The sequence below is a fragment of the Dipodomys merriami genome, unplaced genomic scaffold (genome assembly GCF_024711535.1).
Source record: "Dipodomys merriami isolate MVZ:Mamm:240054 unplaced genomic scaffold, mDipMer1.0.p SCAF_55, whole genome shotgun sequence".
NCBI classification, from domain to species: Eukaryota; Metazoa; Chordata; class Mammalia; order Rodentia; family Heteromyidae; genus Dipodomys; species Dipodomys merriami.
In genome coordinates, this window is record NW_027206124.1 from 4,043,166 (window position 1) to 4,064,743 (window position 21,578).

The window sequence follows — 21,578 nt, forward strand, 5'->3', positions numbered from 1 at the left end:
AGCTTTTCTGCATATGCCAGCTTCAAAGTCTGAGATCTCAGCCTCCAGAGTAACTAGGATTATAGGACCAGCACCCAGCTAACCAGAGGGCTTTTCATAGCAATATATGGATCCCCAGCCTCTTCCAAACTATTCTCTTCAAGACTTCAAACACCTCTATCTTCTCTGTGTTTTTAGTGAAAACCAACTCGGAGCAAGCTTCCTCTATTCTCAGAGAATAATGTGCTGGTTCATTTTGTTTCAGCTCTTGATTCTCTTGTCTATGCCCTCACTACTCTCCAATTTTCCTTTCCCCACATCTTTCCTCCTCCATAATGCTTTTCCTCCTTTCCTCCAAGATCATTTCTTTAGCCTTTAAAGATCCACACCTCTCCCAATAAACCTAGTCCTATTTAGTTAACTCCTTGTTTGTTTTTTGATAGGGTCTCACTATATAGCCCAGATAAACCTTGAACTTACTTTCCTCCTGCCCTCTGCCTCCCAAGTACTGGGATAGCTGTTTTGTACTACCACACCTGGCTTTTGTAGTCATATTTCTTTTTCTTTCTTTCTTTCTTTCTTTCTTTCTTTCTTTCTTTCTTTTTTTTTTTTTTTTTTGCCAGTACTAGGGCTTGTATTCAGGGTCTGGGCACTGTCCCTGACCACCTTTTTACTCAAGGCTAGCACTCTACCACTTGAGCCACAGCACCACTTCTAGCTGAGGTACTGAGGAATCAAACCCCGGGCTTCATGCATGCTAGGCAAGCAGTCTATCACTAAGCCACATTCCCAGTCCTCTTAAGTGAATTACTGCAATCCTAACCAAGAGTATCAAAATCCAACCAGAGTAGCAAAAAACATTTATTCTCAGAATACTTAGCCTCTGAAGTCTTGTAGTAGGAGTCCAGTCAGGAAAACAGAAGCCATTCTAAATATTTAAAACAAGTGTTAAGGAATTCATTTCACAGTTGCTGAAAGAGCAGTCAGATGGGATGGTGAGGTATCCTAAAGGTGACCAGCAGCAAAGCCTCTGCCAGCCCCAGGCTGAATACAAAAGAAAGAAGTCCAGGAACCTAGATCAGCTGCACAACAGGCTAACAAAGGTTCTGCTGCACCACAGGGAGGCTGCTGGGGAAGAGGCAATCTAAGAGGACTGCTTCTCAGATTTCGTAATTTTTGTGAGTGTACACACAATAAAGTTATGGTCCACAAACCTTGTTCCAAGCTAAACACCAATGGCTCATGCCCTAGGTTCAGGCCCTAGGACTGGCATTAAAAACAAAAGTCAGGACTAGGAATGTGGCTTGCCTAGCATGCATGAAGTCCTGGATTCAATTCCTCAGCACCACATAAGCAGAAAAAGCTCAAAGTGGCGCTGTGGCTCAAGTGGTAGAGCACTAGCCTGGAGCATAAGGAGCTCAGTGACAGTGCCCAGGCCCTGAGTTCAAGGCCCAGGACTGGCAAAAAAAAAAAAAAAAAAGTGAGGAAAAAATTTAAGGAAATTGATTGGAATAAATGGTGTATGAGAGAATGTAATATAAGTCTCTGTAAGTAATGCATGCTAATAAAATTTAAAACAATAAATTTTCAGTAATTTTACATTTGTAGGGCTACAAATCAGGACTTTTTGGTTTTGAAACATTTATCTGCATACCACTATACCCACTTCTCACTGGCTTATCCTTCCATCCTAAAACCATTTCCTCTAAAAGGACTTTCTTTCCACTGATAGACAAGACTCCCTCTGCTTCAAAAAACCCTGTACTTCCCCTTTCCTAAAATTCATTGGACTTACGATTGGCTGTTATCTATCTGCTACTACTGATGATAATGAAAGGACATCATACCAAATATTTAAATATAAGATGCCCTGACAGGAGGCGTTGGATCCCATCTGTAATTCTAGCTACACAGAAAGATGAGCTCTGAGAATGGAAGTTAGAAGCCAGCCAGGACAGGAAATTCCTTAAGACTTATTTCCAATTAACTAGCAAAAATGCTATAAGTGGAGCTATGGCTCAAGTGGTAGAGCATCAAACAGGAAGAAAAAAAAAGGGGGGACAGCATCCAGTCCTTGAGTTCAAGGGCCAGTACCTGCATAACTTAGTACAACTAAGCAAGACCCTGGGTTCGATCCCCAGGGAAAAAGAAGTAACAAAAGATCAAAATTTAGGACAGTTTGATTAGGGCCAGGAGCGAAAATACGGGAGAAATTAGGGAGAATGGACACTATGGCGGGCCAGTGGAAGAAAGATGAAGACCGAATGGCGATGTGGGCAAGGAGACAGCTCTCCCGGCTGAGCCTCCTTCTGTTTCTGGTGGGAAGGAGGAGGCAGGGCTGGAGACCGACTTTGGCCACGGGGAGGACATTCCGGGTCTCTTCCCGGGAGTCATCTCCCGAACTGAAACCCGGAAACCACATGGGGGCTGGGGCCGGGCTGGCGCGGACGCAGGCCTCCCGGGGTGACCGTTCCCGGCCAGGCTCCTGAGCCAGGCCGGGCTGCGCAAGGCCCAAGCCGGGTCTCGGCTCCCGGCAGCTGGAGGCGGGCCCACCCCTACTGGGGGACAAATTGGGGACCCGGTCTGGGTGAGGTCTGACCAAGGAGGAAGCAGCCACCGCCCCAGGAAAAAGTGCGGCCCCGGGGGCTTCCCAGGGAGGACGACGAGCACGAGCCGCGTCGAACGTTTCAACCAGGCTCGTGCACGTCGCCGGGCCCCGCCCGGCCCCGCCCGGCCCCGCCCAAGCCCCTCCGGCCGCCGCCGCCTCCTCCCCAGCCTACCCCAAAGGGGCGGAAGCCTGCTCCAGCGCCTTTAAGGGGCGTGGCTACAGGATCCGCCCCCTAATACCAATACCGGGAGGAGGAGCCCAGGCGTGGGGCGGAGAAAGAAAAGCGAGGCGTGCGCTGCTGCGCAGGCGCGGTGACCGAACGACAGACCGTGTGTTTCCAAAATGGCGGCGGCGATGGATGTGGACACCCCGAGCGGCACGAACAGCGGCGCGGGCAAGAAGCGCTTTGAAGTGAAAAAGGTTGGGTCTCGTCAGCACCATTCTGGGGAAAGCTAGAGAGGAGCATATCTGGCTGGCAGGCCCGAGGGCGACCCGTGGCGTTGTGGAAAGGGCTTCATTTCAGGGCGTTCCTGGGACCTGCTACCACGGAAGGAAGTCGGGGGGGTGGGCCTTAGGGTTGATCGACGGGAAAACAGCCCACTGCGTAGGGCTATGCTGGTTTCGCTCGGAAGCTGAGTAACCAATCACGGAGGGGTTTATTGAGAAGCCCGGTTGCGGTTTGGCTGCCGGAGCCTAGCGGCTGATCTGTCAGTGGAGTGACTGCGGGGTGGGGGGAGGACTCGGCAGGGTGGGAGTGGGGGTCGCCGGGGCTGCGGAGCGGGGAGGATGGGGCCTTGCGGAGAAAGCCGGGGACCCCTGGTCGTGCCGTCGCGGAGGCCCTGCAGGAGCGCGGCCGGCCTCTCCCTCACCCGCCCCTTTCTGGAGCTTGGGGCCTCCTGACAGAGACCCCGACTTGGGCCTCGCGGAGCAGAGGCCTCCTTTCGGTCCCTCTCGGCTCTCCCAGTTAGTTTCGAGGGTGTAACTTGGGTCTTGGATTGCCCCACGGCCTACCTCGTCCCATGGCTCTCTGTCACGTCCGGATGCCCCTATGCTACTACATATTTTTTTTTAATGCTTGGTGGACTTCATTAAAAGAATATTCGAGACTCAAGTCCGCTGGCTTTTAGGGAGGGTTGAGGACGAGTTAACCTGGTAAAGAATGGGAAAGCAAGAGTATGTCTTTTCGCATGAAATGGCTCTTCGTGATTTCCCAAATTGTTGGTTGCCACCTCAGGTGAAATCAACCCGTTACTCAAAGTGAAGACCCTGAAATACGCAAAGTTGGTGTTCCTGGAACATCTGGCTGTACATGTCTTTTGACTTTTATTTACTTGTTTTGGTTTTTTGTTTATTTTGTGGCCACTGCTGCTCAGAACCAAGTAGCCATATTGAAGAATAATGGAAGTGAGGGGTTTTTTCCAAGTGGAGGCTGAAGTATGAGACGTGCTGAAGAAGTTACCTAGACGCTAAGAATTGTGCTAGAAAAAAAAAAGATGGAAGTTTGGGAAGTAGCACCACATTAGTGTACAAAAGGGGCTTTTAAAAATATACTTGTGGGCTGGGAAGGTGGCTCAGTGGTAGATCACTTGCCTTGCATGCATGAGGCCCTGGGTTCGATTCCTCAGCACCATAAGCAAAAACAAAAAAGCCGGAAGTGGCACTGTGGCTCAAGTGGTAGAGTGCTAGCTTTGAGCTGAAGAGCTGAGGGACAGCGCCCAGGACCAGAGTTCAGGCCCCACAACCGGACCAAAAATAAAAAATATATATAGGGCTGGGAAGGTGGCTCAGTGGTAGAGCGCTTGCCTTGCATGCATGAGGCCCTGGGTTCGACTCCTTAGCACCACATAAGCAAAAAGAAAAAAGCTGGAAGTGGCGCTGTGGCTCAAGTGGTAGAGTGCTAGCCTCGAGCTGAAGAGCTGAGGGACAGGGCCCAGGCCCAGAGTTCAGGCCCCACAACCGGACCCAAAAAAATTATATTTATATATATATGTATGTATGTATATATACACTTGTGTCTATATATATGTATATATACACTTGTGTCGGGCATCCATGCCTCATGCCTTTAATCCTAGCCACTCAGCAGGTTGAGACCTGAGGATTGAGCTGCTGAACCAGCCCCGGCCTACCAGGAAGATCCATGAGATTCTTATGGCCAGATACCCAGCAAAAAGCTAGGCCTTGAGGGGTGGCTCAAGTGGTAAAACAAAAAAAGCCAAGTGAGAGTTCTAGGCCTGAGTTTAAGCCCCAATACCGGCACCCCCCCAAAAAATTTTTAGTGTAGGAGTTAAAGTCGTGGCTCAGTTGGCAGAACACTAACCACTGAGCAAAAGCAGCACATACTGAGTTCTGAGTCATGGTCTCAGACCTAAAAAAGGTATATATATACTTATGACTCCTAATAGGATTAGTGGAAGTTTGAAAATCTGAATAGGTTGAGGGCATTAGCTTATTAAAGAATTAAATATTGTAGTGAATTGTTGTTTGTTATGAAGCACTCTTATGTCATTTCTTTTTTTTCTTTGCTATTTCTGGGGCTTGAACTGAGGGCCTGGGCTCTGTCATGAGCCTCTCTATGCTCAAGGTTAGCTCTCTACCACTTGAGCCATAGCAGCTTGCTTTTTCTGTTTATGTAATACTGAGGAATCGAACCTAGAGCTTCATGCATCCTAGAAAGGCACTCTTTTCCACTGAGCCACATTCACATCCTCACTCTTCTATGATTTAAGAGATGACCTTGTTCTGTTTACTGACCTGGGTAACTAGTTATCCAGCTTAGCCCAGGATTACCCACCTTATGATCCAAGCTTCATCTTAATCCATTCTGTTCCAAGCTTTCACCTTTCCAAACTCAAGCTTCCAGGACTGCCTTGAAGAACAGATATTATTCAGATTTTGATCTATTCTAAAACTGGGAAGCCAGCAGAGTACTTTGTATGTATTAAATAAAAAACAGGTGCTTCAAAATTCTAGTTTGCTTACTATAGACAAAAAGTTCAAGTATGACATTAATTTCTGTGTTTGTATCTGCAACCTTTGATTGGTAAATGAGAGAGCATAGATGAAGCCTACTATTGTCCTCTGAAATATGAATAATATTCAATAAATACTTTTGGTAGTCCCTGAGGCCAAAGAAATGGTAACTATATCTGCAGTAGGAGATATTGTGTGTGAATATATTAAAAGAATAGTGCATTGTTCCTCTTTTTTCTCTTTGCAGTGGAATGCAGTAGCCCTGTGGGCCTGGGATATTGTGGTTGATAACTGTGCCATCTGCAGGAACCATATTATGGATCTTTGTAAGTAATTGTAGGAGGATGGGAGGAAAGTGAGAAGGTAACAGAGACTATAGCTATCCTGATATGGTAAAATTTCTTCACAAGCACTTGGGGTATTCTGCATGTAGTCCATAGGTGGGTTTAAACTGGTAGCTCACATCTGTATCTGTAATCCTAGCTATTCAGGAGGCTCAAATCTGAGGATTTGCCAGATCCAGCAAGAAAGCCTGTGAGATTTTATCTCCTGAGACTGTTATAATCTCCAATAAACACTAGCCTTGAGCAAAAGTTCAAAAGTTCAGGGATAGCACCCAGGCCCTAAGTTCTAGCCCCAGGACCAGCACATCATTAGGTAGGTAGGTAGGTGCCACAAATGGGAGCATATACAAAATTTAAAATTTTCTAATGTCACATTAATAAAATAAAAAGAAACACGTGAAGTTGGTTTTAATATTTAGCCTACAGTATCCAAGGAGAAAAAAAAAAACTTTTTGTTTATTCTGGTACTGGGGCCTGAAGTCAGGGCCTCATTCTCTTGCTTTAGATTTTTAGCTAAAAAATATTTTAAACATAAAATCATTGTAAATCAATATAAACATGGCTGAGAGTATAGTCTAGTGAGCACTTGTCTTGCATGTACAAGCTCTGGGTTTGATCTCCATTGCCAAAAGGAAAAGAAATACTGTTTATATCCTTTTTTTTCCCCCCCTTTTTTTAGGTCTTTAAATCTAGGGTCTAAATTCAGACTAGCAACATTGTAAATGTTCAAGCACCACATGTGGCTAATGGCTGCTTTATAGTTCCAAGTAAGACTAACCCTTGGTAAATCCTCAGCTCTCCACTTAAACTTGCTCAGAGATCATACTCACACACACATAGGCGATAGCGGTTCTCTTTAATATTCTCAACATACTCTGTCATTTCCTTTTGTATTGGTCGTTTAATTCTATTTATTACTATATGTCTAGCATGGTATTCAGTACATAATTTCTCATTAATTATTTGCCTGATGAGTATCAAACTCAATTAGAGGAATAAAGTGTGATCATTGCAACGAGGAAAGTACAAATCAAATGTTGTGTAAGAAGGCAATCATGGCACTTGATCTCTCTATGCCTTTAAGCTTTAACTCTGTTTTCCTTTTCATAGTCCAAAGATTAGCAGCCACCATGGTGTTTAAGAGGGCTGGAAGAAACCCATCAAAGAAAAATACAAGCAAAGTTTCAAATGTATTTGGGTGGAGTCTTTGATTATGAGCTTGTCCATTTCATTCCATGCCTTGAACTCTTATAAGTTATAGCTATTTGGTTTCATAGTATGCCTTTAAGATTAACTAAAGTTTAATATTGAACTCCTATGTTAAAATATTTTAAAATTCTTAATATTTTCTCCTTTTTAATTTTTTTCTTTTCTTTTGTTGTGTTCTTCTTTTCTTTTTTTTTTTTTTTTTTTTTTTCTGGGTTCGGTCGTGGGGCCTGAACTCCGGCCTGGGCACTGTCCCTCAGCTCTTCAGCTCAAGGCTAGTGTTCTACCACTTGAGCCACAGCACCACTTCCAGCTTTTTTCTTTTTGCTTATGTGGTGCTGAGGAATCGAACCCAGGGCCTCATGCATGCAAGGCAAGCATTCTACCACTGAGCCACCTTCCCAGCCCTTATTGTGTTTTTCTGTGTGTGTGCTGATCCTGAGGTTTGAACTCAGGACCTGGACACTGTCCCTGAGCTTGTTTTTGCTCAAGGGTAGTGCCTCTACCATTTAAGCCACAACTCTACTTCAGTCTTTTTGGGTAGTTTAGTATAGATAGGGGTCTCACAGACTTCATGCCCTGGCTGGCTTTGAACAGCAATTCTCAAATCTCAACCTCCTTGAGTAGTTATGATTACAGGCATGAGCTACTGGTGTTGGCTTCGTATTTTCTTTTTAGTTTGTCTTTTTATTTTTTTATTTTTTTTATTTTATTATTTTTGGGGGGCGGTCAGGTCGTGGGGCCTGAACTCTGGGCCTGGGTGCTGTCCCTCAGCTCTTCAGCTCAAGGCTAGCGCTCTACCACTTGAGCCACAGCCCCACTTCCGGCTTCTTTTTTTTTTTTTTTCTTGCTTATGTGGTGCTGAGGAATCGAACCCAGGGCCTCAGGCATGCAAGGCAAGCGCTCTACCACTGAGCCACCTTCCCAGTCCCTAGTTTGTCTTTTTATGTGTGTGTGCCAGTGTTGAGGAGCTTGAATTCAGGGTCTTTCACTCTTACTTGACTTTCTCTATTCAAGGCTGGCACTCTACCACTTAAACCACACATCTAGCTTTTTGCTAATTAATTGGAGATAAGGTTTTCATGAATTTGTTTGCCCCAGCTGCCTTTAAACCACAATTCTCAGATCTGTCTCTCAAGTAGCTAGGATTATAGGCATGAGCTACTGGCACTTGGACTTTTTTGTTTATTTGAACTCAGAGCTTTGTGCTTGTTGGGATCGTACTTTACTACTTGAGTCACAGTTCCAGCCCTCTGTTTTGCTGGTTTTTGTGTTGTTGTTTTTTTTTGTGTGTGTGTGTGTGTGTGTTTTTTGTGTGTGTGTTGTTTTTTTTTTGAGGGGGGGGGCCGGTCATGGGGCCTGAACTCTGGGCCTGGGCACTGTCCCTCAGCTCTTCAGCTCAAGGCTAGCGCTCTACCACTTGAGCCACAGCACCACTTCCGGCTTTTTTTTTTCTGCTTATGTGGTGCTGAGGAATCAAACCCAGGGCCTCATGCATGCAAGGCAAGTGCTCTACCACTGAGCCACCTTCCCAGCCCCTACTAGTTATTTTTGTAATAACCAAAAACTCAAAAACTTTCCTGCCTGGCTAGCCTCCAGTTTCAATCTTAACCACTCTTAGCCTCTCAAGTGGCTAGAATTAGAGATATCAGTCACTACCACCCAGTTTAAGTTATTCTCTCTCTCTTTTTTTTTTTGTCAGTCGTGGGGCTTGAACTCTGGGCCTGGCGGCTTTCCCTGGGCTCTTCAGCTTAAGGCCAGCACTCTACCGCTTGAACCACAGCACCACTTCTGGTTTTCTGGTGGTTAATTGGAGATAAAAGTCTCATGGGCTTTTCTGCCCCGGCTGGCTTTGAACCATGATCCACAGATCTCAGCCTCCTGAGTAGCTAGGATTACAGGTGTGAGCCACCACCACCTGGCTATTCTCTTCATTTATAGCATTGTAACTGGAGGAAGAAATTTTACACTTAAGAAGCATGCCCTTGGGCTGGGAAGTTGGCTCAGTGGTAGAGTGCTTCCCTCACATGCCTGAGGCCCTGGGTTCCTTTCCTCAACACCACATAAGCAGAAAAAAGCCGGAAGTGGCACTGTGGCTCTAATGGTAGTGTGCCTTGAGCTGAAGAAACTGAGAGACAGCACCCAGGTGGAGTTCAGCCCCCACAACCCGCAAAAAAAAAAGAAGAAGAAGAAGAAAAAGCATTGCCCTTAGTGGGGCACCAGGGGCTCACACCTGTAATCCTAGCTACTCAGGAGGCTGAGAACTGAGGATTACAGTTGGAGTTAGCCCTGGCAGGAACTTCCACAAGACTGGAAGTGGCTCTGTGGCTCAGTAGTAGAGTACTCACCTTGAGCTGAAGAGCTGAGGGATAGTGCCCAGGCCCAGAGTTCAAGCCCCACGACAAGAAAAAAAAAAAAAAAAAGAAAGAAAGCTGGGCGCTGGTGACTCATGCCTGAAATACTAGCTACTCAGGAGGCTGAGATTTGAGGATCGAGGTTCAAAGCCAGCCGGGGCAGGAAAGTCCATGATACTCATCTCCAATAAACCACTAGAAAACCAGAAGTGGTGCTGTGGCTCAAGTGGTAGAGCACTCCCCTTGAGCTGAAGAGTGCAGGGACAGTGCCCAAGCCCAGAATTCAAGCCCCAGGACCGACCAAAAAAAAAAAAGAAAAAAAAGCAGCAGCAGCACACCCTTTTACTGTATATAGTGGCTAACACTTCAGCTACAAAGGAAGCAGATCAAGAGGAGCACATTTTGAGACAGCCCACACAAAACAAAAATTTATCAAGAACTCATCTCCCCCAACAGCTAGGCATGGCAGCTTGTGCCTCTCAGACACACAGAAAACCAAAATAGGATAATTGTATTTCAGCCAACCTGGGTACAAACACTTAACCCTATTTAGTGTTACAGCCTCTGCTTCAATTCAAACCCTAATGCCATGGCAGGGGAGGGGTGTGTGTGAAATATACCACACTGGGACTTGAATTCTGGCCTCTTTGGCTTGACTTTTCATTCATGACTAGTACTCCACAACATGGATCCATGCATCCAGTTCTGGCTTTTTGCTGATCAGTTGGAGATAAGAGTCTCAAGTTTCCTGCCCAGGCTGGCTAAAAACAAACCAAAAAATAATGGGTAATTGAGGATGGCGATGCTGCTGCAGGATGTGAAGTTTTGCTGCTGTCAGTGATGCCATTGCTCTTGTTCCCACAGGCATAGAATGTCAGGCTAACCAGGCATCTGCGACTTCCGAAGAGTGTACGGTTGCGTGGGGAGTCTGTAATGTAAGCAAATGTCTTCACCTATCAACATTGCTTATAAACACATTATCCACTTGTTTGTCAATTGTTAAACTTTCTTTAAAAAAAAAAAAAAGCTCACTATCTCTCCCATGAGGTAGACAAAAAAATAATTCCAAATCCTCGTACTATTCATTTTTAACAGGGTAACTGTTAGGTTTTTAAAAAGAGGTAGTTGAGTAAGAACAGCACCACGCACGTGGTATTCAGGTAAGGGGTAGGTTTATTCATCGTTCTGGCTGGCACCAGGCCATGTTGGCCCTCCATGCCGCTGGGAGAGGCCTGGGAGAGAGAGCTGAGAAAGAGCTAGAAAAGAGCTAGAAAAAGAGAGCGCCTGGGCCTGGGCTAGGCCTTATCTAGGGTATGGGTGGAGAAAGGTATGGCCACATCAAATTCAGATGTGATCTCAGTAGATGCATATGTGACCTCTTCCAGGTATGCCAGTTGCCTAGGTAACGCTGGTACTGGGCGGAGACTTTGCTGCGAGGAGGGTGGAGTCTGCTCGCCATCCATGAGCCGACCTTACAGTAACTATTAGTAAATGAGGAAAAGGGACTGTTTCATCTTAACTATACCGTGGGCCACTGGGACTGTAGCTTAGTGGTAAAGTACTTGCCTAGCACAGGCAAGACCCTAGGTCCAATCCCCAGCATAGGAGGAGGAAGTGGAGACATCATGCCAGTAATCCCAGTACTCAGGAGTCTGAGGGAAGAAGATGGCAGATTTAAAGTCAACCTTGGCTGTATAGTAAACATCTATTTCATAAAACCAATCATAGCCGGGCGCTGGTGGCTCACGCCTGTAATCCTAGCTACTCAGGAGGCTGAGATCTGAGGATTGCGGTTCAAAGCCAGCCCGGGCAGGAGAGACCGTGAGACTCCTATCTCCAATAAACCACCAGAAAACCGGAAGTGGCGCTGTAGCTCAAGTGGTAGAGCGCTCGCCTTGAGCTGAAGAGCTGAGGGACAGTGCCCAGGCCCAGAGTTCAAGCCCCACGACCGACAAAAAAAAAAAAAAAAAACCAATCATAATAAAAATAATAAAGGGCAGCTATTATCAGTATTTTGGGGGGGCTCAGTAGTGAGGCTTGAACTCTGGGCTTTGGGGGCGCAGCTGTGATCTTCAGCTCAAGGTGAGCTCTCTACCCCTTGAGCCAAAGGGCCACATCTGGTTTTCTAATGGTTTATTCAAGATAAGAATCTCTTGGAGGGACTAGGAAGGTAGCTCAGTGGTAGAGTACTTGCCTTGCATACATGAGGCCCTGGGTTCAATTCCTCAGCACCACATAAGCAGAAAAAGCCGGAAGTGGTACTGTTGTTCAAATGGTAGAGCGCTAGCCTTGAGCTTAAGAGCTGAGAGACAGCGCCCAGTCCCAGAGTTCAGGCCACAGGACCAGCCAAAAAAACAAGTCTCATGGACTTTCCTACCCGGGCTGGTTCAGATCTCAGCCTCCTGAGTAGCTAGGATTACAGGCATGAGCCACCAACACTCAACAACAGTATTTTTTTTTTCCTGGTCATGGGGCCCATGCTCTTGAGGCTAGACACTGTCCCTGAGCTCTTCAGCTCAAGGTTAGCACTCTAGCACTCTGAGCCAAAGCGCCACTTTCATTGTTAGCAGTATTTTAAGGATTCATCTTAGGCCTTCAAAGCCTAGTCTTCCATCCTTTTATTTATTTATTTATTTATTTCGGTTGTGAGGCTTGAACTCTGGTCCTGGGCACTGTCCCTCAGCTTTAACTCAAGGCAGGCTCTCTACCACTTGAGCCACAGCACCACTTCTTGTTTTCTGGAGGTCAATTGAAGATAAGAGTCTCTTGGACTTTCCTGCCCAGGCCGGCTTTGAATCAGTTTTCAGATCTCAGCCTCCTGAGTAGCTAGGATTATGGGCATGAGCGACCGGTGTCCTGCAGGGCTGGAATGTTTTGAGAATTTCTGGGATCTGCTATTTATATATACATATATACATTCAAAAGCCTAGTCCTAGTCTTTCAAAGTCTTTCTTTTTACCTTTTTTTTTTTTTTTTTTTTTTAATTTTTTTTTTTTGTGTCCAGTCGTGGAGCCTGAACTCTGGGCCTGGGCACTGTCTCTCAGCTCTTCAGCTCAAGGCTAGCACTCTACCACTTGAGCCACAGCACCACTTCCGGCTTTTTTCTTTTTGCTTATGTGGTGCTGAGGAATCGAACCCAGGACCTCAGGCATGCAAGGCAAGCACTCTACCACTGAGCCACCTTCCCAGCCCTTCTTTTTACCTTTTCTGTGAGTGCCAATCCTGGGATTTCAGCTCAAGGGCTTGGGTGCTGTTCTGAGTTTTTTTTTGCTCAAGGCTAGTGTTCTACCACTTGAGCCACAGATCCATTTCCAGTTTTTTTGGTGGCTAATTGCAGTTAAGACTCTCACACGGCTGGGAAGGTAGCTCAGTGGTAGAGTGCTTGCCTTGCATGCATGAGGCCCTGGGTTTGATTCCTCAGCACCATATAAGCAAAAAAAAAAGAAAAAAGCCGGAAGTGGCACTGTGGCTCCAGTGGTAGAGCGCTAGCCTTGAGCTGAAGAGCTGAGGGACAGCACCCAAGCCCAGAGTTCAGGCCCCACGACCGGACCCAAAAAAAGACTCTCACAGCCAGGCGCCCAGTGGCTCACGCCTGTAATCCTACTTACTTAGAAGGCTGAGATTTGAAGGTAGGGGTTCAAAGCCAGCCGAGGCAAGAAAGTCTGGGAGACCCTTCTCTCCAATAAACCACCAGAATACCGGAAGTGGTCTGTGGCTTAAGTGGTAGAGCATTCACCTTGAGCTGAAGAGCTGAGGGACAGCACCCAGGCTCAGAGTTCATGCCCCATGACCAACCAAAAAAGAGAGAGGCTGGGAAGGTGGCTCCATGGTAGAGTGCTTGCCTCACATGCATGAGGCCCTCAGTTCAATTCCTCAGCACCTACATGTAAACAGGAAAAGCTAGAAGTGGCTCATGTGGTAGAGAACTAGCCTTGAGCTGAAAAGCTAAGGGTCAGCACCCAGGTCTTTCAAGCCCCATGACTGGAAAAGAAAAAAGTCTTGGGCTGGGAAGGTGGCTCAGTGGTAGAACACTTGCCTTACATGCCTGAGGCCCTGGGTTCGATTCCTCAGCACCACATAAGAAAAAAGCCAGAAGTGGTGCTGTGGCTGAAGTGGTGGAGCACTAGCCTTGAGCTGAAGAGCTGAGGGACAGCGCCCAGGCCCAGAGTTCAGGCCCCACGACTTGACCCAAAAAAAAAAATTAAGAAAAAAGTCTCACAGACTTTCCTTCCCAGGCTGGCTTAGAAAGCAATCCTCAGACCTCAGCCTCCAGAGAAGCCAGGATTACTGGTATGAGCCACCAATATCCAGCTTATGTATCTTCTGAGCAGGTTTTAAGGGCATGTGTCTGTGAAACTAATTTTGAAGAATAAGCATTCGAATATATGTGTTTTTTTTGTTTTGTTGTTTGGGTTTGTTTTTTGTTTATTATTGTTGTTTTTGCCAGTCCTGGGGCTTGAGCTACTTTTGCTCAAGGTTAGTGCTCTACCACTTGAGCCACAGTACCACTTCCGGCTTTTTCTGCTTATGTGGTGCTGAGGAATCCAACTCAAGGCTTCATGCATGCTAGGCAAGCGCTCTGCCACTAAGCCGCCCCTGTGTATGTGTTTTAAACACGGCATTTAAGTAAATTATAATTTTTCTTTTTAATATGGTCTGTGCCCAAGATGCAGCGCAGCCTTGGATTCAGTGTTCGGGCTGGCAGAGCCTGACAGCTATGGAGGATAAACATTGTAGCCCAGGTTAACAATGTGTCTGTACATCCATAGAGTCCCAGTCATAAGAGCTAAAATTGCCCTGCCCAAGCCTCCTGTGTCCTCGGAGGGGACAGAGGATCTACAGCTCCTGGCCTGACACAGGGAATCATAGGTTCTGGGATAGGACCACCCTTTCCCTCTCTCTTAGTTGCTAAGTAACTTTGGGCCAAGGTTTTTCATCTCTAATCCTGGATTCCCTCATGTAAAATGTGGCTAATAGTAGACCATTTTAGTTAGGATCAAATGATTTAATGTTAAAAGAGGGCTTAGACCTGCTCCCAGTACATAATAAACATGTGTTTGTGTAACTATCTGAATTAATGCAGATTTGTGTGGAGGCCTCTTTGTACTTCTTCCCATGTTCTAGAGCTCTCTTTCCCTCCCATTCTCGCACAGTGCTTTTTTTTTTTTTCTTGCCAGTCCCAGGGCTTGAACTCAGGGCTGGGCGCTGTCCCTGAGCCTGTTTGTGCTCAAAGCTAGTTGTCTACCACTTGAGCCACAGTGCCATTTCCCAATTTACTCTATTGCCCTGGCTGGCTTTGAACCACGATCCTCAGATCTCAGCCTCCTGAGTAGCTAGGATTACAAGCATGAACCACTGTTGCCCAGCGCAGAGCGTCTCCTTCAGAGTCACAGGAGTCTGTGTGGCCTTATCCATGAGGATAAGAAAGTCAGACTGGATATTTTGCTGTCCTTGACACTGAGGCATAAGCTAAGAACTGTGTTCCTTTGTGAGAAGGAAAAGAGGGTGAGCTCCACTAAGTGTGGTTAAGGAGCACCTCACTAAGATTAGCCTATCATGAAGGAAAAAAGGCAGAATGTGTCAGCAGCCCTGGTCTAGACTTGAGTGCTAATTCTGCCTCTCTGTGAGTTAGGCAAGTCACTTGTCTGGGTTGCAATTTCCTGTCTGTAAAGTGCAGATAATAGTATCTATCTAGGAAAGTCTTTGAGACTCATATCTCCAATAAACCACTAGAAAACCGGAAATGGTGCTGTGGCTCAAGCGGTAGAGCACTCACCTTGAGCTGAAGAGCTGAGGGATAGCGCCAAGACCAACCAAAAAAAAAAAAAAATCTATCTAGCCTGCTCCATGAGCTCAGATGAGGTTGAACATGTGAACCTGGTCTGAAAACCACGAGCTGCTGTAAATGTATCCTCTCTAACACAGAACATTGTCCGTTCAACACAAATTGGAATAGCTGGATCAAAAATGCTGTCAGGGGGCTGGGAAGGTTGCTTAGTGGTATAGCGCTTGCCTTGCATGCCTGAGGCCCTGGGTTCTATTCCTCAGTACCACATAAGCAAAAAGAAAAAAGCCAGAAGTGGCGCTGTGGCTCAAGTGGTAGAGCGCTAGCCTTGAGTTGAAGAGCTGAGGGACAGCGCCCAGACCCAGAGTTCAGGCCCCACGACCGGACCCAAAAAAAAAAAAATGCTGTCAGCAGCAGGGCGTCGGTGGCTCACTCCTGTATAATCCTAGCTAATCAGGAGGCTGAGATCTGAGGATCACGGTTCAAAGCCAGCCCTGGCAGGAAAGTCCATGAAACTCTTATCTCCAATAAACCACCAGAAAACCAGAAGTGGTGCTATAGCTGAAGGACAGCACTCAGGCCCAGAGTTCAAACCCTGAGACCGACAAAAAAAAAATGCTGTCAGCAGACTGGGAATGTGGCTCAGTGATAGAGTGCTTGCCTAGCATGCATGAAGCTCCAGGTTCAATTCCTCAGTACCACATTAAAAGAAAAAAGCTTGAAGTGGCACTGTGGCTCAAGTGATAGAGCACTAGCATTGAGCCAGAGAAGCTCAGAGATAGTGCCAAGGCCCTGAGTTCGAGCCCCATTACAGGCAAAAAAAACAACAACAACAACAACAAGTTAAAAGAAGTGCTGTCAGCTGCCCTGAAACTTCTTTCATAGCCCCTGTCCTAAAGGTGAGTCTGGGGGACACAGGAGCAATAGGAGGTGGAGGTGAGTGTCTTGCATACCTGTGGGGGAGCGTGTCCCCAGAACTGGAGAGCAGTGTGAGTCAGTAGAAGCAGGAATGGGATTTTTTTTTTTTGCGTCGGTCGTGGGCCTTGAACTCTGGGCCTGGGCGCTGTCCCTACGCTCTTTAGCTCAAGGCAAGCGCTCTACCACTTGAGCCACAGCACCACTTCTGGTTTTCTAGTGATTTATTGGAGATAAGAGTCTCCTGCCCAGGCTGGCTTTGAACGGCGATCCTCAGATCTCAGCCTCCTGAGTAGCTAGGATTACAGGCATGAGCCACCAGCGCCCGGCCCCCTGTTCTTTTTAATTCCTTATTGATCATATAAATAAATTTTGATACTTCTCAGGATACTTCCTTTTATTTCTTTAAAAAAAAAAACTACTTGGGGCTGGGAAGGTGGCTCAGTGGTAGAGCGCTTGCTTTGCATGCCTGAGGCCCTGGGTTCGATTCCCCAGTACCACATTAAAGAAAAAAAGCCAGAAGTGGCGCTGTGGCTCAAGTGGTAGAGTGGTAGCCTTGAGCTGAAGAGCTGAGGGACAGTGCCCATGCCCTGAGTTCAGGCCCCACAACTGGACCCAAAAAAAAAAAACCTACTTTTTACAAAAATCAACCATTAAAGGGTTATTAAGTACTGGGCTCTTATAAATCTATAAAGTGGAAAGTAAATCCCTTTGATCAGAGTTGAGCTGAGTAGAAAGAAGTTGGTGGGTGCCTGTTTCATCCTTTGGTGGGTAAGAGGCCCTATTCTGGGGGGTCCTCATTCTTCAAGGACAGGAGGAGGCCAGGCACCAGTGGCTCACACCTGTAATCCTAGCTACTCAGGAGACAGATCTGAAGATCTCAGCCTAGGCAGGAAAAGCCATGAAACTCTTATCTCCAGAAAACCGGAAGTGGTACTGTGGCTCAAGTGGTATAGTGCTAGCCTTGAGCTGAAGAGCTGAGGGACAGTGCTCTAGCTCAGAGTTCAAGCCCCATGACTGAAAAAAAAAAGACAAGGACAGGAGAAGGTGGGAAGAAAGCTTCTAATTAAGAATGGGAGTGACAATCCTCATTACCTTACTCATGTAACTGTAAGCCCTCTGTATAGTATTTTTACAATAATAAATACAAAAAAAAAAGTGAAAGTTTGGAATCTGAATGTGATTATGGCCTCCTTTCTCTGGATAAATAGAAGCATCCTCTTAGTAGGTAAATGAGAGTGGAAGCCACTTATTCCCTTAAGGAGAGGCAAAGCTCATACTGGAAATTCTTTGCTCCCCAAACCATCCTTTACCTTAGTAGAAAAACATTTTTATCATACTTTCATTGGCAATATTCTTGTCTCCAGGGAGGGTGGGTCTCAAGTAAACCTATTGGGGGGTTCTGCCCCTCATGTAGTGCCATGCTCCAGCACCTCGTGTCTACTACACTGGCTGTGAGAGGTGGTGTCTAGTGACAGGTCCCCCCCAAACTTAACTCTTCACAAATGTGTCTTTTCTTTCAGCATGCCTTTCACTTCCATTGCATCTCTCGCTGGCTCAAAACACGGCAGGTGTGCCCTTTGGACAACAGAGAGTGGGAATTCCAAAAGTACGTGTCCGCCTGTCTCTGTGTTGTAAGTCTGGGCTTTGAGGTCAGCACCCTTCTCTGACCTGCCTCTAGCTGAAAAGAAGGTACCCTTGTGGAGCATGCCTTGCTTCTTAAGATAAGTTCTGTTTAATGTACACAGGATCAGCAATTCAAAGTTGACACACAGGTTTTCCAGCCTTCTAGGATTTATGAAAATAGCAAATCTAGGAATCAACAAACTATTAAATATTTCCAATATCACAATGCTAATAAGGCCCCATGGGCTCCCTGGAGTTAGTGTCTTTGCTTTGGGCTAAACTGATAACCACCTATAACATTTTATTGTCTATCTCATGTTGATTACTTGTGACAGAGCTTTATGATATCTTTTTTTTGCCAGTTCTACAGTTTGAACTCACAGCTGGGCGCTGTCCCTGAGCCTTTTTGTACTTAAGGCTAGCGCTCTAACACTTAAGCCACTTTTTGGCTTTTTCTTTTTTTTTTTTTTTTTCCTGTTGGTCTCAGGGCTTGAACTCTGGGCCTGGGCACTATCCCTCAGCTCTTCAGCTCAAGGCTAGCGCTCTACCATTTGAGCCACAGCACCACTTCCAGTTTTCTGGTGGTTAATTGCAGATAAGAGTCTCATAAACTTTTCCTGCCCAGGCTGGCTTTGAACCACAATCCTCAGATCTCAGCCTCTTTAGTAACTAGGATTACAAGCGCAAGCCACCAGCTCCCGGCTTCAGCTTTTTCTGAGTAGTTTATTGGAGATGAGAGTCTCATGGACTTTACTGCCCACACTGATTTTGAACTGAGATCCTCAGATCTCAGATCTCAGCTTCTTGAGTAGCTAGGATTACAGGTGTCACCAGCTTGATTAATTTTCTTTTAATTATTTTTTTTGCCAGTCCTGGGCTTGAACTCAGGTCCTGGATACTGTCCCTGAGCTGCTTTTGCTCAAAGCTATCATGCTACCACTTGAGCCACAGTACCACTTCTAGCTTTTTCTGTTTATGTGGTACTGAGGAATTGAACCCAGGGCTTCATACCTGCTCAGCAAGTGCTCCACCATTAAGCCACATTCCCAGCCCTTTATTAAATTTTTATTTACTTTTGTTTTGTTTTGATTTTTGGTCCATTGTGGAGCCTGAACTCTGGGCCTGGGCGCTGTCCCTCAGCTCAAGGCTAGCGCTCTACCACTTGAGCCACAGCTCCACTTCTGGCTTTTCCTGTTTATGTGGTGGTGAGAAATCGAACCCAGGGCCTCATGAATGGGAGGCAAGAACTCTACTGAGCCATCTTCCCAGCCCTTCTTTTTTTTTTTTTTTGGTTGGCTATGGGGCTTGAACTCTTGGACCTGGGCACTGTCCCATAGCTCTTATAGCTCTTCAGCTCAAGGTGAGCACTCTACCACTTAAGCCAAACTGTGATCCTGAGATCTCAGCCTCCAGAATAGTGTAGGCATGAGCCACTGGCACCCAGCTCCTTGGTTTTTGGTTTTGTTTTATGGTTTGTTTTTTTTTTTGGCAGGGGAGGCTTGGTCAGTCATGGGGCTTGAACTCGGCCTAGGCGCTGTCCCTGTGATCTTCAGCTCAAGGCTAGTGCTCTACCGCTTGAGCCACAGCACCACTTCTGGTTTTCTAGTGGTTTATTGGAGATAAGAGTCTGGGGGTGGGGGGGGCGCTGGGAAGGTGGCTCAGTGGTAGAGTGCTTGCCTTGCATGCATGAGACCCTGGGTTGGATTTCTCAGCACCACATAAGCAGAAAAAGCTGGAAGTGGCGCTGTGGCTCAAGTAGCTAGAGTGCTAGCTTTGAGCTGAAGAGCTGAGGGACAGCAGCACCTCAGAGTTAAGGCCCACGACCAGGGGAAAAAAAAGAGTCTCACAGACTTTCCTGCCTGGGCTGTCTTTGAACCACGATCCTCAGATCTCAGCCTGCTGAGTAGCTAGGATTGCAGGTATGAGCCACTGGCGCCTAGCTGCTCCTTGTTTTTTTATTTTCTTGGTTTTTTTGTTTTTTTCTTGGATTCAATCTGGTGGTTGTTCCTGGGCTATTTTGCTCAAGGCTAGTGCTCCACCTCTGGAGCCATACCTCCACTTTGTGCTTTTTTTGCTGATTAGTTGGAGATGAGTCTCGTGGACTTTCCTACTGGGATTTGCTTCCAACCATAATTCTCAGAGCAGAGCCTCAATCTCAGCCTCCTGAGTCGCTAGGATTACAGGCATAAGCCACTGGAGCTTGGCTCCTAGCAACTTTTATCATCTTGTTAGGACCAACTTTTAGCTCTGAGACAATCAGAGCCCCCTGAACTGCGAGCCTAGTTTTGCCAGTTCTCTCTGGAATATGGAATGGAATCAGAGTTACACTTGGATCTGAGGACAGCTTGCTAGATTTTGAAACTGAGAGCTGTTTGTTGTCCTCAGGATTTTCCTAAACCTTAAAGCTAAACCCTCCTGAAAACTGAGGGGAGGTGAAAGAAGCCATCGTAGTCAAAGGCTACTCATGGCATCTGGGCTGCTAATTGGAACCAACAGGCCAAGCTCCTTTCCCCAACCTCTAATAACTACTTTCCCTCTCACCTGCTAATCTCAGCCTGAATCTGCCAGGGTGTCAGGTGGTCAGGTGGAGTGGTTTGGTTGGGCTCAGGGAGAGCCATGAGGTATAGATAGGGTGTTGGAGAGGAGGAATCAGCAGTCACCCCCCTTGAATGAAGCACACTTGCACACATGATTATTTACATCTTTCCAAAGTTCTAACTCCAGTTGTCTGTATGTTTAAACATGTGTTTATGGCCTGAAGTAGGAAATTACCATGGAATTAATAAAGTCATTTACTTTGTCTTCCAGGTATGGCCACTAGAAAAAGAATTCTTCCATCAAGCTTAACTGTTTTGTTATTCATTTAGTGACTAGCCCCTCTTTACTTAATTATACATTAGCTAGAACGGTGTCTTTTCTCCTTTGTCTTTTCATTTTGCTGTTCCTGCAATGATACTGAGTTCTGTGTCAAATAAAGTCCAGTTGGATACTAGAGTGGATGTTATCTCTGTGTATGGAAAAAAGGAGTGAAAGTGAAGTGATCCCTCTTCCCAGGTTGGAAAGCTAAATGGTAGCCAGACAACAGTGGCCCATGCCTGTAATACTAGCTACTCGGGAGCTGAGCCTTGAGATATGGTTCAAAGAAAGTCCCTGAGACTTTTTTTTTAACCAGTGTGATTAGGGCAATGTCCTTCACTTTTTCCCTCAAGGCAAGTGCTCTACCACTTTGAGCCACAGCACCCCTTCCAGTTTTCTGGTGGTTTGCTAGAGACAAAAGAGTCTCAGGGACTTTCCTGTCCAGCTGGTTTTGAACCATGATCTTCAGATCTCAGCTTCCTGTGTAGATAGGATACAGGCATAGGCCACTGGCACCGAGCTTCCCTGAGACTTTTTTTTTTGGGGTGGGGGGGCTGGTCGTGGGACTTGAACTCTGGGCCTGGGTACTGTCCCTCAGCTCTTCAGCTCAAGGTGAGCATTCTACTACTTGAGCCACAGCACCACTTCCGGTTTTCTGGTGGTTAATTGGGATAAGAGTCTCAGGGACTTTCCTGCCTGGGCTGGCTTTGAACCCCTATCCTCAGTCTCTAGCCCCCATCCTGTAGCCTCCTGAGTAGCCAGGATTAACAGGCGTGACCCACTGGTTCCCAGCCCCTGAGACTCATATTCAGTTAACCAGCAAAAACCCAGATGTGGAGCTATGACTAAAGTGGTAGAGCACCAGCCCTGAGTGAAAAACTAAGGGAATCATAAGTGTACATGACAGGCACCCAGGACACTAGTCAGCACTG

At 46.4% G+C, this 21,578-nt stretch overlaps 1 protein-coding gene across 2 annotated transcripts; it reads left to right on the forward strand.

The window, feature by feature from the left end:
- The first annotated feature begins 2,711 nt into the window (after positions 1 to 2,711).
- Positions 2,712 to 20,782, forward strand: Rbx1 (ring-box 1). 2 transcript variants are annotated; one of them, XM_069999618.1, is made up of 5 exons: positions 2,712 to 3,007; positions 5,808 to 5,886; positions 10,329 to 10,399; positions 17,688 to 17,798; positions 20,599 to 20,782. In XM_069999618.1, exons 1-5 carry the CDS (start codon positions 2,930 to 2,932, stop codon positions 20,635 to 20,637), a joined length of 378 nt encoding a protein of 125 aa, XP_069855719.1. In that variant the 5' UTR covers positions 2,712 to 2,929; the 3' UTR covers positions 20,638 to 20,782. The 2 variants fall into 2 exon arrangements, with proteins under 2 accessions (XP_069855719.1, XP_069855720.1); XM_069999619.1 differs by having other exon boundaries at positions 17,688 to 17,773.
- Positions 20,783 to 21,578: the final 796 nt, after the last annotated feature.